This window comes from Vigna angularis, chromosome 2 (assembly GCF_016808095.1).
Source record: "Vigna angularis cultivar LongXiaoDou No.4 chromosome 2, ASM1680809v1, whole genome shotgun sequence".
NCBI lineage: Eukaryota > Viridiplantae > Streptophyta > Magnoliopsida > Fabales > Fabaceae > Vigna > Vigna angularis.
The window spans coordinates 43,001,678-43,014,241 of NC_068971.1; the positions used below are offsets into that span (position 1 = coordinate 43,001,678).

A 12,564-nucleotide genomic window follows, 5' to 3' on the forward strand; every position below is an offset into this window, starting at 1 on the left:
TGGTTGCTTACATTTTCTTCTTTTCTTGAATCAACTTGTGCCTTGAGGCCTTGCTCCACGATCTCTTCCTTCTTCTTTTTCTTTTCTTCATAAGCTTGCAACGAACCAAGAAGTTGCTCTATTGACATTGCCTTTAAGTTTTTGGTTTTTTTGGTAACGATGACAACATATTCAAACTTTGGATCAATGATCTAAGAATTTTCTCCATAATTCTTACATCATTTAACTTCTCACCATTTCTTTTTAGTTTATTAGTAACCGTTAAAAATCTTGAAAAGTAATCAGAGACAAGTTCATCTTTCTTCATATGCAAAGTTTCAAACTTTCCTTTTAAAGTTTGAAGACATACCTTTTTTACTTGATCAACTTCCTTGTAAGAGATTTTAAGCTTCTCCCATGTTTCTTTGGCTAACTTGACTCCATAAATCTTCTGAAAGTATCTTCGTATAATCCTTGATAGATTAGACATAGAGCTTTTTTGTCTCTCTTCCTTGAGTCTTTCAAACTCTTCTTTTGAGCTTGAGAAAGACGGTCTATATTCTCTGGCTCGGTGTGACCCTTCTCGACCACCTCTCACACATTATATGAACTAAGAAGAGCTATCATCCTTAAGGTCCAATTGTTATAGTTTCTTTTTGTGAGTATTGAGACGTACTTGAAAGGGGACTTTGGTATTTGCCATTTCTATGATGATCTTATGGCTCTCGAGACCACTTTGTTGGGAGAAAACTTTATAGGCTTGAAGGAAGTGTTTAAAAATTGAGAGATGCAAAAGATTTTGAAAAAGGAAAAAAGTTGTTGTAATCTTGAGTGCTTCTAATATTTGGCTTGATACTAGTGACAACATCCTCAATCAATGATTAGGATGTCGCCACCACAACAATAATCTAAGAGCTATAATTCATTCTTAAGAGGTGTCTAAAATATTCTTATGATTCTAGACATTGTGTGAACCTATTTAGAGACTTTTTATAAATAAACATTTTTTAAATATTTTTATACCTCACTCTATAATCTTTTAGAAAGAATTTTTCTAAAATTCTATTTAAACATTTTCTAATCTTAAACTTTTATCTTATAGACCGAAAATACAAAATAAATTTATCATATCAGTACCGTATTGTTGTAAATAAACCAAAACTATGTCGTTTTAGATATATACTTTTCTGTACTTTGCCTATATAAGGCAGTATTTCCTTAATGAGAATTAACTCATTCTCTCATATTCTTGTGCTCTCCCTCTTTCATTCTCTGAGTACTTTTACACCCTTCTCTGCATTCTGTAAATACATCCTCTGAACTATCAGTGGTATCAGAAGCAACAGGTTCCGATCACCTGGTGTTGTTTCGTTGACTAAAGCAAGGTTCTGAAAGACAATGGCAGGAATGGTACAAGGCACCTTACCAGTGTTTGATGGTAAGCTTTACGATGATTGGTGTGTAAAGATGGATGCCATCTTGGGTTATCAAGAGGTAGATGAAGTTGTCAAGAAAGGTCTTAAAGAACCTACAAAAGGAGATTCAGAGGAAATAAAAAAGATCTATAAAGAAAACAAGAAACTTGATTGCAAAGCCCGCATGCTGATACATCAATGCGTCTCTCCGGCAATTTTCCAAAAGATTTCGAAGGCAGCCACAGCTAAGGAAGCGTGGGACATACTAAAAGAAGGATATGGAAATTCTGGGAAAATAAAGAAAGTCAGGTTACAGTCACTAAAAAGGCAATATGAGCTTCTTAGTATGGAAGAGCAAGAAACGATTGAGGATTATATCGGGAGAATTCAGGTTGTGGTAAATGCAATGCGGGGCTGTGACAAGATTGTAAAGGATAAGAAGATCGTGCATAAAATTTTGAGAACGTTAACGTCTCAGTATGATCACATTGTTGTGGCCATTGAAGAGAGTAAAGACCTGGAGACATTGAAAATTGAAGAACTGCAAAACTCACTTACGGCTTATGAACAACGGTTGATTGAAAGAAAAACAGTAGAAAAGAGCACTGTACAGAACACGAATCAAGCTTTGCAGGCTAGAAGTGGACAGAACTTCAAGAACCGTGGAAGAGGCAGGGGAAGATCTCGCGGTGGCCGAAGTGGAGGTAGAGTGAATACCTTCTCTGAACAGTCCAAGGATGAAAATTCTAACGATCAAAAAGAAGGAGACGGTAGAGGACGAGGAAGAAAATTCAGAGGACGAGGAAGAAAGAGTTACGATAAGCGAAATGTACAGTGCTTCACATGCAACAAATTCGGGCATTACTCCTCAGAGTGCTGGCATAACGAATCAGCCTCCAAGAAACCCAGGAGTGATGAAGCTGCGAATTTGGCACAAGATACTGGTGATTCGGAGTCAGAACATGTTGTATTGATGTGCGCCTCAGATCAAATTAAAGAAAGGAAAGTGCACAACAGAGAAGTGCAAGACAGGTGTCATTGCGAGATAAAATACGTGTTGCAATCTGAAATAACGCAACATGCAAAAGAATGCTTGAATTACTCCGAACACGTGTTGCAACCATCAGAGAAGAAGAGTCGTGCAACGAAGAGCATAGATGATGAACGTGTAATGATGTCCAGCACTCACAGTCACACCGAGTTCGATACGTGTTGGTATTTAGACACTGGGTGCTCCAACCACATGACCGGAAGAAAGGAGTGGATGGTAAATCTTGATCTGAAGAAGAAAAGTAATGTGAGATTCGCTGACGACAACACCGTGATGGCTGAAGGAGTCGGTAGAGTTCTGATCAGTTGCAAGAATGGCGAAATGGCATACATGGACGACGTTCTGTACGTCCCGACGATGAAAAGCAATCTGTTGAGTCTCGGTCAGCTCCTGGAGAAAGGATACACCATGCAGATGCATCAGAATGTGATAGATGTGTTTGATAAGAAGAAACGTCTGGTCATTAGAGCTCCTAAAGCAAAGAACAGGACTTTCAGAATAAACCTAAATGCAGCTGCGATTCAATGCTTGTCATCACTGAACGTTGAAGAGGAAAATTGGCTTTGGCATTACAGGTTTGGACACTTAAACTTCAAAAGTCTAGGCAGGTTGGGCGATAAAAATTTGGTGAAAGGTATTCCTACAATCACTGCAACACGCAAGATTTGTGAAGGCTGTGTTGTTGGGAAGCAAACCCGAAAGGAGTTTCAGAAATCAATGATTAAGAGAGCCAAGCAACCTCTGGAAGTCGTCTACTCTGATGTCTGTGGACCTATTGATGTGCAAACAGTAGGAGGTAATAAATATTTCCTACTCTTTGTTGATGAATATACTAGGAAAATGTGGCTTTATTTGCTTAAAGAAAAGAAGGAAGTATACTCACACTTTCTTCATTTCTGTGCCATGGTTGAGAGAGAAAAAGCATTGCAGATCAAAGTTTTTAGGACAGACGGTGGTGGTGAATTCAATTCTGGTGAGCTAAACAAATTTTGTCTAGAAAAGGGAATCGTTCATGAGGTCATAGCACCTTACACACCCCAACACAATGATATTGCTGAGAGAAGAAACAAGACTCTACTGGACATGACAAGGTGCATGATTAAAGGGAAGAACTTGCCTAGAAATCTATGGGGAGAAGCGGTGTCCACTTCAGTCTACTTATTAAATAGAAGCCCGACTAAAGCCTTGTCCGATTGCACTCCAGAAGAGGCTTGGACAGGAAAGAAACCACAAGTGCATCATCTGAAGATTTTTGGTTCGGTGTGTTACAGGCATGTTCCAGCAGAAAGAAGAACCAAGCTCGATGACAGAAGTGAAACACTCATTTTTGTAGGCTATCACACTACAGGTGCGTACAGGTTGTATAATCCAGAAAAGAGGCAAATTGTTATAAGTAGAGATGTAATTGTAGATGAAGCTGCAACTTTCAAATGGATTGAAGAAGAGACTGGTTTTAAACCAAATTCTGGTGCTGTTGTTGCTGACTGGCCAGAAGAGAAGAGATCTGATGAGATTGAACAGTCAGTCAACAACAGAGAAGTTAATCTCAGACGATCAAAAAGAACGCGATTCCCTTCTTCAAGGCTTGCAGATCATGAGACTTTCACAGACAATGAAGTTGCAGATTCAGGTGATATTGTTCATTATGCGTTGCTTGCTGATGCTGAGACACTTACGTGGGAACAAGCTATCACGATACAAAAGTGGAAGGAGGCCATGCTGGATGAGTTGAGATCTATAGAGAGGAATAAAACCTGGGAGCTGATGGAACTACCACAGGACAAGAGAGCTATTGAAGTCAAGTGGGTGTTTAAAACAAAATATAAACCAGACGGAAGCATAGCCAAGTTGAAAGCAAGGCTGGTGGCAAAGGGGTTCTTGCAGAAACCTGGAATCGATTTCACTGAAGTTTATGCACCAGTTGCACGCTTGGAAACGGTAAGATTGATTGTGGCCATAGCAAATTTGAGAGATTGGAAGATCCATCAAATGGATGTAAAATCTGCCTTCTTGAACGGTCCACTTGATGAGGAAGTCTATATAAAGCAACCACCTGGCTTCGTGAGAAAAAATGAAGAGCAGAAGGTATATCGTTTACATAAAGCGCTGTATGGTCTCAGACAAGCACCTCGGGCCTGGAATAATCATATAAATGCACTGCTGATAAGGATGGGATTTCAGAAGTGCCCTGTGGAATTTGGAATGTATGTCAAATCAGTTGGACAGCAAGACACGTTGTTGATATGCTTGTACGTAGATGATATCCTTATAACAGGAGGTTCCGAAGAAGAAATTGCAAAATTTAAAGGTAATATGAAAGAAGAATATGATATGACTGATCTTGGACACTTGACTTACTTTCTCGGACTGGAGTTTGTGCACAGTAAAGATGGAGTTCTAATTCATCAAAGAAGATACATCAATGATATTTTGAAGAGGTTTAACATGTTGAGCTGCAACAGCACTGAAGTACCAATTATGGCTAATCTAAAGCTGTCAAGTTTGGAAGAAGAAAGTAAGGTTGACGCAACTCTTTACAAACAGATAGTTGGATCACTAAGATTTGTGTGTAATAGCAGACCAGACATAAGCTTTGCAGTTGGCTTGGTAAGTAGATTTATGAGTGATCCAAGACATACTCATCTCACCACTGCTAAACACATTCTCCGATATTTGAAAGCCACAGCAGATTTCGGTTTGTTCTTTCAAAAGGAATTCAGTAGCAGAGACAGAGTATTGGAGGTATGGAGCGACTCGGACTGGTGTGGTGATCAGGTAGAAAGGAAAAGCACACATGGTTACCTATTCAAGTATGGGGGAGCAACAATTTCATGGTGTTCTAGAAAACAAAAGGTAGTAGCACTCTCTTCCTGCGAAGCAGAGTACATAGCAGCATCTGAAGCAGCGTGTCAAAGTGTTTGGCTTGAAGCCATTCTAGAAGAATTGAAGGTCGAATACAGGAAACCAGTGCAGCTTCTTGTAGATAACAAGTCAGCTATTAGTCTTTCAAGAAACCCAGTATCACACGGCAGAAGCAAACACATAGAAACGAAATTTCATTACCTAAGAGAACGTGTCAACCAAGGGAAGTTGGAGTTGGTGTTCTGTCCTACTGAAGAGCAAGCTGCGGACATCTTTACCAAAGCTTTGAGACGAGGAAGATTTGAAAAACTGAGAAATTTGATTGGCATTAGAAGCTTAAATAGTTTGGTTTAAGGGGAAGTGTTGTAAATAAACCAAAACTATGTCGTTTTAGATATATACTTTTCTGTACTTTGCCTATATAAGGCAGTATTTCCTTAATGAGAATTAACTCATTCTCTCATATTCTTGTGCTCTCCCTCTTTCATTCTCTGAGTACTTTTACACCCTTCTCTGCATTCTGTAAATACATCCTCTGAACTATCAGCGTATTAGATAGAGTTTGAGAGAATATTTTATCCTTATTGGTTGGTAAAAATGATGCGAGATAAAGAGGATTGAACTATACATGAATCCAAGATTAAGTTCTGAAAGATAATATTATAATATTTTTTTCGTAGAGTAATTTGAAATAAACTTTCAATTCAAAGTTTCATCTCAACTTGTATATTCCAAAAAATATATTTACGTTTTCGAATGTCTAATCCATATTTTATCACCGAAGTGTATTCTAAATTTTTTTAATTTAAAAGACGTTTCAGAATGTTTAATTTAGAATATGTTTCTTGATCTAATAATACCTCTTGTCACCTACTTACAATCCTGATATGACTAATTTTTCATATTTTATTATAACTTTATAAGTGTAAATTTAGGATATATGATTCTAAGGGATGAAGAAGAAAAAGGTGATACAGGAAGAAAAGCCCCAAATAATACCATATGTAGCCCAATAGGTGAAGAAAAATGGCATGGGCCTAAATGGAATCAAGCATTTTCTTTTCTTTTCAGAGCTTAAGGTGAGTGCCAAAAAGGCGTAGCATTATACGCAACTCTTCATTTTTTATTGTTGGAAGGATGAAATCTTAATATACAAACTGAACAACTTCTAAAACCAATCTATAAGTAATTTCACAGTTTAACTTTTAATCGATTTTTATCAAAAAATTTCAATTTAATTTTTTAATTTAATAAACTAATTAACATTAGTTAACTTTCTTAATTGTATTACATTTTCGTTTTTTATAATTCTATTTTTATATTATTAATTAATTGTATGAAATATTTGTAAAATATATGAAGACGCAGGGAGAACAAAGTGCATTAACATACATATATTCAATACAAATTGTCCCATATAAGTTATAAATATCACTGTGCAAAATATAAATTAGGCAATTGAAGGTGTGTCTTCTTATATTTAATCTATAAGGAACAAATGTGATCCATTTTCTCATCAACATAAAGAACTTAATAATGATTTACATAAATAAATCAAAAGTTAAAATAGACCTGTTATCCAATTACACGTCTTATTTTGTAGATAAATGTATGGATTAATTACTCATTTTTCATTATTTTGATTGAAAAGTTACATGTCTACTTCTATTTTTATTTTAATCAGGTCTCAATTCTTGAAAAGTGGATTTAAATAGGGTTTTTTTTGTTAGTTTTTACCAATATTGTTAAAGACATATTAGATATTAGTTTATAGTTTTTTATTTTTTTTAATTTTAAGATTATTTATTTAAAAACAAAATTGTTGTCTATGAGTATCACGTGGCAGAGTATGGAGTGTTTGATTTAATTTAATTAACTTTTTTTAATGCTATTATTATCTAAATTAAAATCAAATTTTTTATTTGTATAAGTGTTATAATAATATTCTTATTAAAATAAATAAAATATAAAATAAATATTTTCATTAGCATTATTTTAATTTAATACATTATGTTTTCGTTGCAGGGTTGAGTCACCAAACACTTTCACAATTTGTCCTCGTCCACCGCTCGGTCTTGCTTCCTGGTCTCCTGTCTCGCTTTCCCGTTCGGAGATGTACCTGTTAAAGGTGTTCGGATGTCAAAGTCAATAGGTGAACCATTCGGTAATTCAATGTAACAATAATAAATGCACAGTAAATGCGATCACCTACCTCTTACCTTTAACTTATATTTATAATTTTTGGGCGTGGGCCTAGGATTATTGATACTTTAATCTCAGCCCAATCCTGGTTCAATACCCTTAATCATGATTTACCTTAATTTTCTTAGGATTAGTTGTTATCTGTTGTAGGACTCACCGTCCTTATCGGGCGTCATTCTTTATCGTCATGTAAGTCGTCTGGTCATACGGTACACATTAAAAATTCAATTTTAATATCAGTATAATATTATATAAATAATAAATTTAGTTTAGTATAATATTATATAAATAATAAATTTAGTTTTGTAAAAGATAAAGTTATATCATTTTTAGAAAGTTTAAGACTCAATTGTGTGATTGGAATAGCACAAAATACAATGTTAACAAAGGGGCTACTAATTCAAGTGGAAGGTAGTGGCTACAGTGGGAAAAAGGAAATAACACAAATAAAACGATGACAAAAGAGAGCAAACTTAATGCACAATAATCAACTATGGTTAAAAAGCAACAAAAGAAAAATATGCGAAAAAAAAACAACTACCGAAAGCACGAAATAAAAGATGTCTTTTGAACTAATTAAAAGACATGCAACCACCATTTTAGTAAACTACTATCATTATTTAATGTTTTTAACCACAATTTTCGTTTTAGGTATGTAACTACTGTGTATATTATTAAACTTAGAAATTTTCCTTCCATTAAAATCTCATTGAACCGTGTTGTGTGTATGAAAAACCATGAACACACTTGTCACTTTCTATTTTCTTCATCTCACTTGTTATTACAATATTATTCACATGTCTATCGTATATCGAGTATGTACATGGATGAGTGAACAACCACAGTATTGCAGACATGGTTTTGTTAGAGATCGCAAATTGTAATAGAGAAGGTAGGTGATGGATATTTACTACGGTTGACGAGGCAACAGGTTTTGAATTCGATCATTCAATTGACATGCAACTATTACCAGCTGCAAGCTACCAATTCTGGAACTAGTTTGAACATGTAAGATGGAGCTGCTGCCATCTGCACACCTTTTAACTGGGCCTGCCCAACTTCTTCTATTTCATTCAAAACTTCACCAAACTCTGACATTACTATTTAATATTTAAAGCAGTGGTACGTATGTAGTAATAACAGTACAACCTCTAACATCTTTCTCTCCTAAAATCATGAATGATTTTGAATAAATAAGAAAAAATTATTGAGAAAAGTGTCTCTTGAAGGAATCTCCGTTAAAATTTTCCCTTTAATATTTGACCCATCCTTGTAGTATTCACTGTTATAGGAGGGATAAGCGTGAGGAGGATCATCAAAATCTGGAATAGTTCCTCACGGTGATTTTAATGGAGATTGCAGTGGACCAGCAGTCTTAACTTTCTTCTGTTCTTTGCTACATAATTGATTAGATATTAACTGTAATTGATTACACATCTTATGACAAGTGAATGAAGTTAACTTACGTAACAAAAGGAATTCAGATAATGATGGACTTTTTATTACAAAATTATCAATATCTTATGTGTATTGTCAAGGAAATGTATCAACTAATGCAAGAGATTCAATACGAAAGAACGTATGTTTAATATGAATTAGGATATATTAACAATTTTTTCATAATAAATTAGACGTCACTATTTTATTTTCCTGAATATTTAAAACGGACTAATCATAAATTATTTCATAGATGATTGTAAAAAAATTATAAAAAAAATGGTTAGAAAGAAATTTTCCGTTTAATAATTCAGAAAAGCGTATATACATTATTGTTCTTTAATTTTAGATTTATAGATTTTAACGTTTCCTTTTTTTTAATTTCTCTTAAAAGTTGTTTCATCGAACACATTTCTCATATCTAAGTTTGTGATTATATTCTGTCTTCTACTATTATGTTATAATTATAATAAGATTGTCTTTTATTTAGGTATCATATATTATTATATACTTTCACTTATTATATGAAACTTTCTCTTTCTATATGAGTAAATATATAACCAAGCTTTTTTCATGATGTAATTAGCTTCAATAAGAACTTTGTCAAAATATATACATTATTAATTAGAAACAACTTCAAAGTAAGAGAAATTGTGTAACCCTTATCAGAAATTGTTTAAAATTGTCTCGAGCATGTGGAAGATCAGCATAACAATTATGAATTTAATAATAATTCACAACAATTATTAATTTGAAATTAAAATCACAGACAGAAAATAGAAAACGTGATTGCAATCCCATTATTTAGTGGGTTTTTAAAGTCCATAAGACAAAAATCTAATACAAAATATTATATTATCAAACTTTTCTTTTACTTTATGTAGGTTTTATTATGCTACATTTCTTCTAAAAAAATGTAATTTTTGTTTAATAAACTTATATTTATATTATAAAATAAATTTAGATCAGGGTCTTAGATTTAATGTTATAAATTTAATATCTTAGATAAAGCATTTTATAAACTCTTGTCAAAAAATCGTCTGAATACGATTTCTTTTAGATAATTTCTTAATAAGAAAAAGGTAAAAAATAATTAAACCCTTCATAAAGTTGATAAAATGTTTTGAATTTATATACTATGGGTAGGTACTGGAAAATCTCCAAATGAATGCTCTTACAGACTGATCTATATGACTTTGTTTCTTTGTGGTTTAATTAAGAACTCAGACAACACCAACCTATTCAAAAGAGATATCATCACTTGTTGGCAATGGATTGAATCACGTTGGACCACCCTATATATATATATATATATATATATATATATATATATATATATATATTGCTAGAATCTCCATGGAAGAAGAAAGACGAGTGCAGAACGTTCCCCCATTCAAATCCACAAATAGTGATAATTAATCAGTATTTTGAACTACGCTTGCTATAATAGTAAGCAAGTAATGTGTAACTCGTTTTGTCTATATATTTTAGGAACCTTCAAATGTTTTACCAATAAGTACTTTTGGTCCAAACTATTGCTGCTATGGCATTTACCATACATTCATAAATAATGGTAAATCCCAAATGACCCCCTATTAATTCTTGCAGAAAAAATTGCAGTACTGCATTCAATAGTCAACACCATTATCTGTTATCTTTTAAGAACTGACGGACACCCACAAAAACCAGATTTTTTTTACTCTGATATGTCTCTATGTAATACGTGTATATGTACAACAAAAACATGTGGCTATAAAACTAATGCATGGCCCCCTATTAACTGAGACCTTTCCGTACGAAAGGAAAGGGAAGTTTCATAAGTGTAAGTGTATATATATATATATATATATATATATATATATATATATATATATATATATATATATATATATGAGTCGTAAGGTTGATACTTTAATTAACACAAATATGAACATTACAAGACATTCAACTTACTCTCCAATGGTAATAAACCTAGCATGCTTGCACGATTAATTAACGACACGAACATAAATCATAAACACTCTAGGAAATCCAAAGACTAGGGTATTCCAAAGAAACAGGAAGAAACCATATGCATGTATGCATGCATGAATGGTGGTCAACTCAAGGATGAGCACCACCGCCGCCACCACCGATGCTGCAACCGACGCCACCGCAGCCAACTCCATTACCCGTGCCTCCAAGTCCACCTATCCCGGTAGTGCCGCCACCTAGTCCACCGCCACCTATTCCAGCACCAACTCCTCCAAAAGGTAGTCCGTTGCTCCCAATTCCGGAGTAAACACCAATGCCACCATACGTGATGAAGTTCTTCTGATCTTTGAGAGCAGCACCGCTGGGTACATTTCTGGCACTTGTGGACATAACCAGAGCAAGAACCAACACCAAGACACAACACTTCATGTCTCTCTCTTTGTCTCACTCCCAGACACTAGGAAATGTTTGAACTCTCCTTCGGTTACTCTCAGTGACTGTGTCGTGTGTGGAAATTTGGAGAATGTGTTTTTTACGGGGGACAATGAACTAACCTGCAGCGAGGGGCAGTTGAGAATGGTAAATGAAAATTTAATGTCATCTACACTCTTCCTGTGCTTTGGATTGGATCAAGATCTTCTACAGCTCATTTTTTGGAATCTCAACCATTATATATGTATAGAAATAAGAATCTATAGGTGGAAGATTGAACTCCACACTACCGGGAACTTTTTGTTGGTTTGACTGGTTAATTATTTTAAGAAAAAAAAATTGTAATAAAATCATAATTTATAATGTGTTTGCTTGAATGTTAGAGAAAAATGATGGTGTGATATCATTACTTTTAATAGGATTATCTGATTTACATGAAAAATTAAAATTTTTGCATAAAGTTTTCTTACACATCTAACACTTAATAAAAAGATAATAATTTTACTTTTGAATCGTCTCGAATAATTTTAAATTTTAAAATAGAAATATGATATAATTAATGTTGGATGAGTGTTTTCTAATATATATATATATATATATATATATATATATATATATGTCTGTATGTATGTATATGTATGGTGTGTATAGTGAGTTTTACCATTATCAAATCTAATATATGCTTAATTTTTTTAATTGTTAGTTATTTTATAAAAATAAAATAGTATGACACTCGTAATAATTTGGAAATGTAACAACTATGGTCTAATAACATGCATTTTTGTAATGATTATGTGGGTTGGGATAATAATTTTAGTGGATTAGATGTGAAACAATTTTTTTTATTTAATTACTTTTTTACATCTTGATTTCACACTGATCTCATCGATTATATTGAGTGTAAATATTCACATAAATAACAAAATTTAAGTGGTTTGAAAAATCTTAACATGTACTCTTGAAGTTTGAAACACAGAGAAAATTTACTTACAAAATATTTTCTAACATTCAAATTAATAAAATAGTTTGAATAAGAGAAAATGAATATAAGAATGAGTGAATATTTTTTGAAAAATAACAAAAATATATTTATAAGGTCTTTCAGTCTTAGGATCCATGATATAAAATTAATAATATAATATTAAATGATATCAATAAAATAGACTTACGTTTACTTGATAATAATAATAATAACGGGCCGTAAAATAATAA

At 33.5% G+C, this 12,564-nt stretch overlaps 1 protein-coding gene across 1 annotated transcript; it reads right to left on the bottom strand.

Moving 5' to 3' along the window:
• Nucleotides 1-10,864: 10,864 nt before the first annotated feature.
• LOC108322995 (uncharacterized) lies at nucleotides 10,865-11,556 on the bottom strand. The gene has a single exon (XM_017555316.2). It carries the CDS (start codon nucleotides 11,347-11,349, stop codon nucleotides 11,050-11,052), a length of 300 nt encoding a protein of 99 aa, XP_017410805.1. The 5' UTR covers nucleotides 11,350-11,556; the 3' UTR covers nucleotides 10,865-11,049.
• Between the last annotated feature and the right edge of the window lie 1,008 nt (nucleotides 11,557-12,564).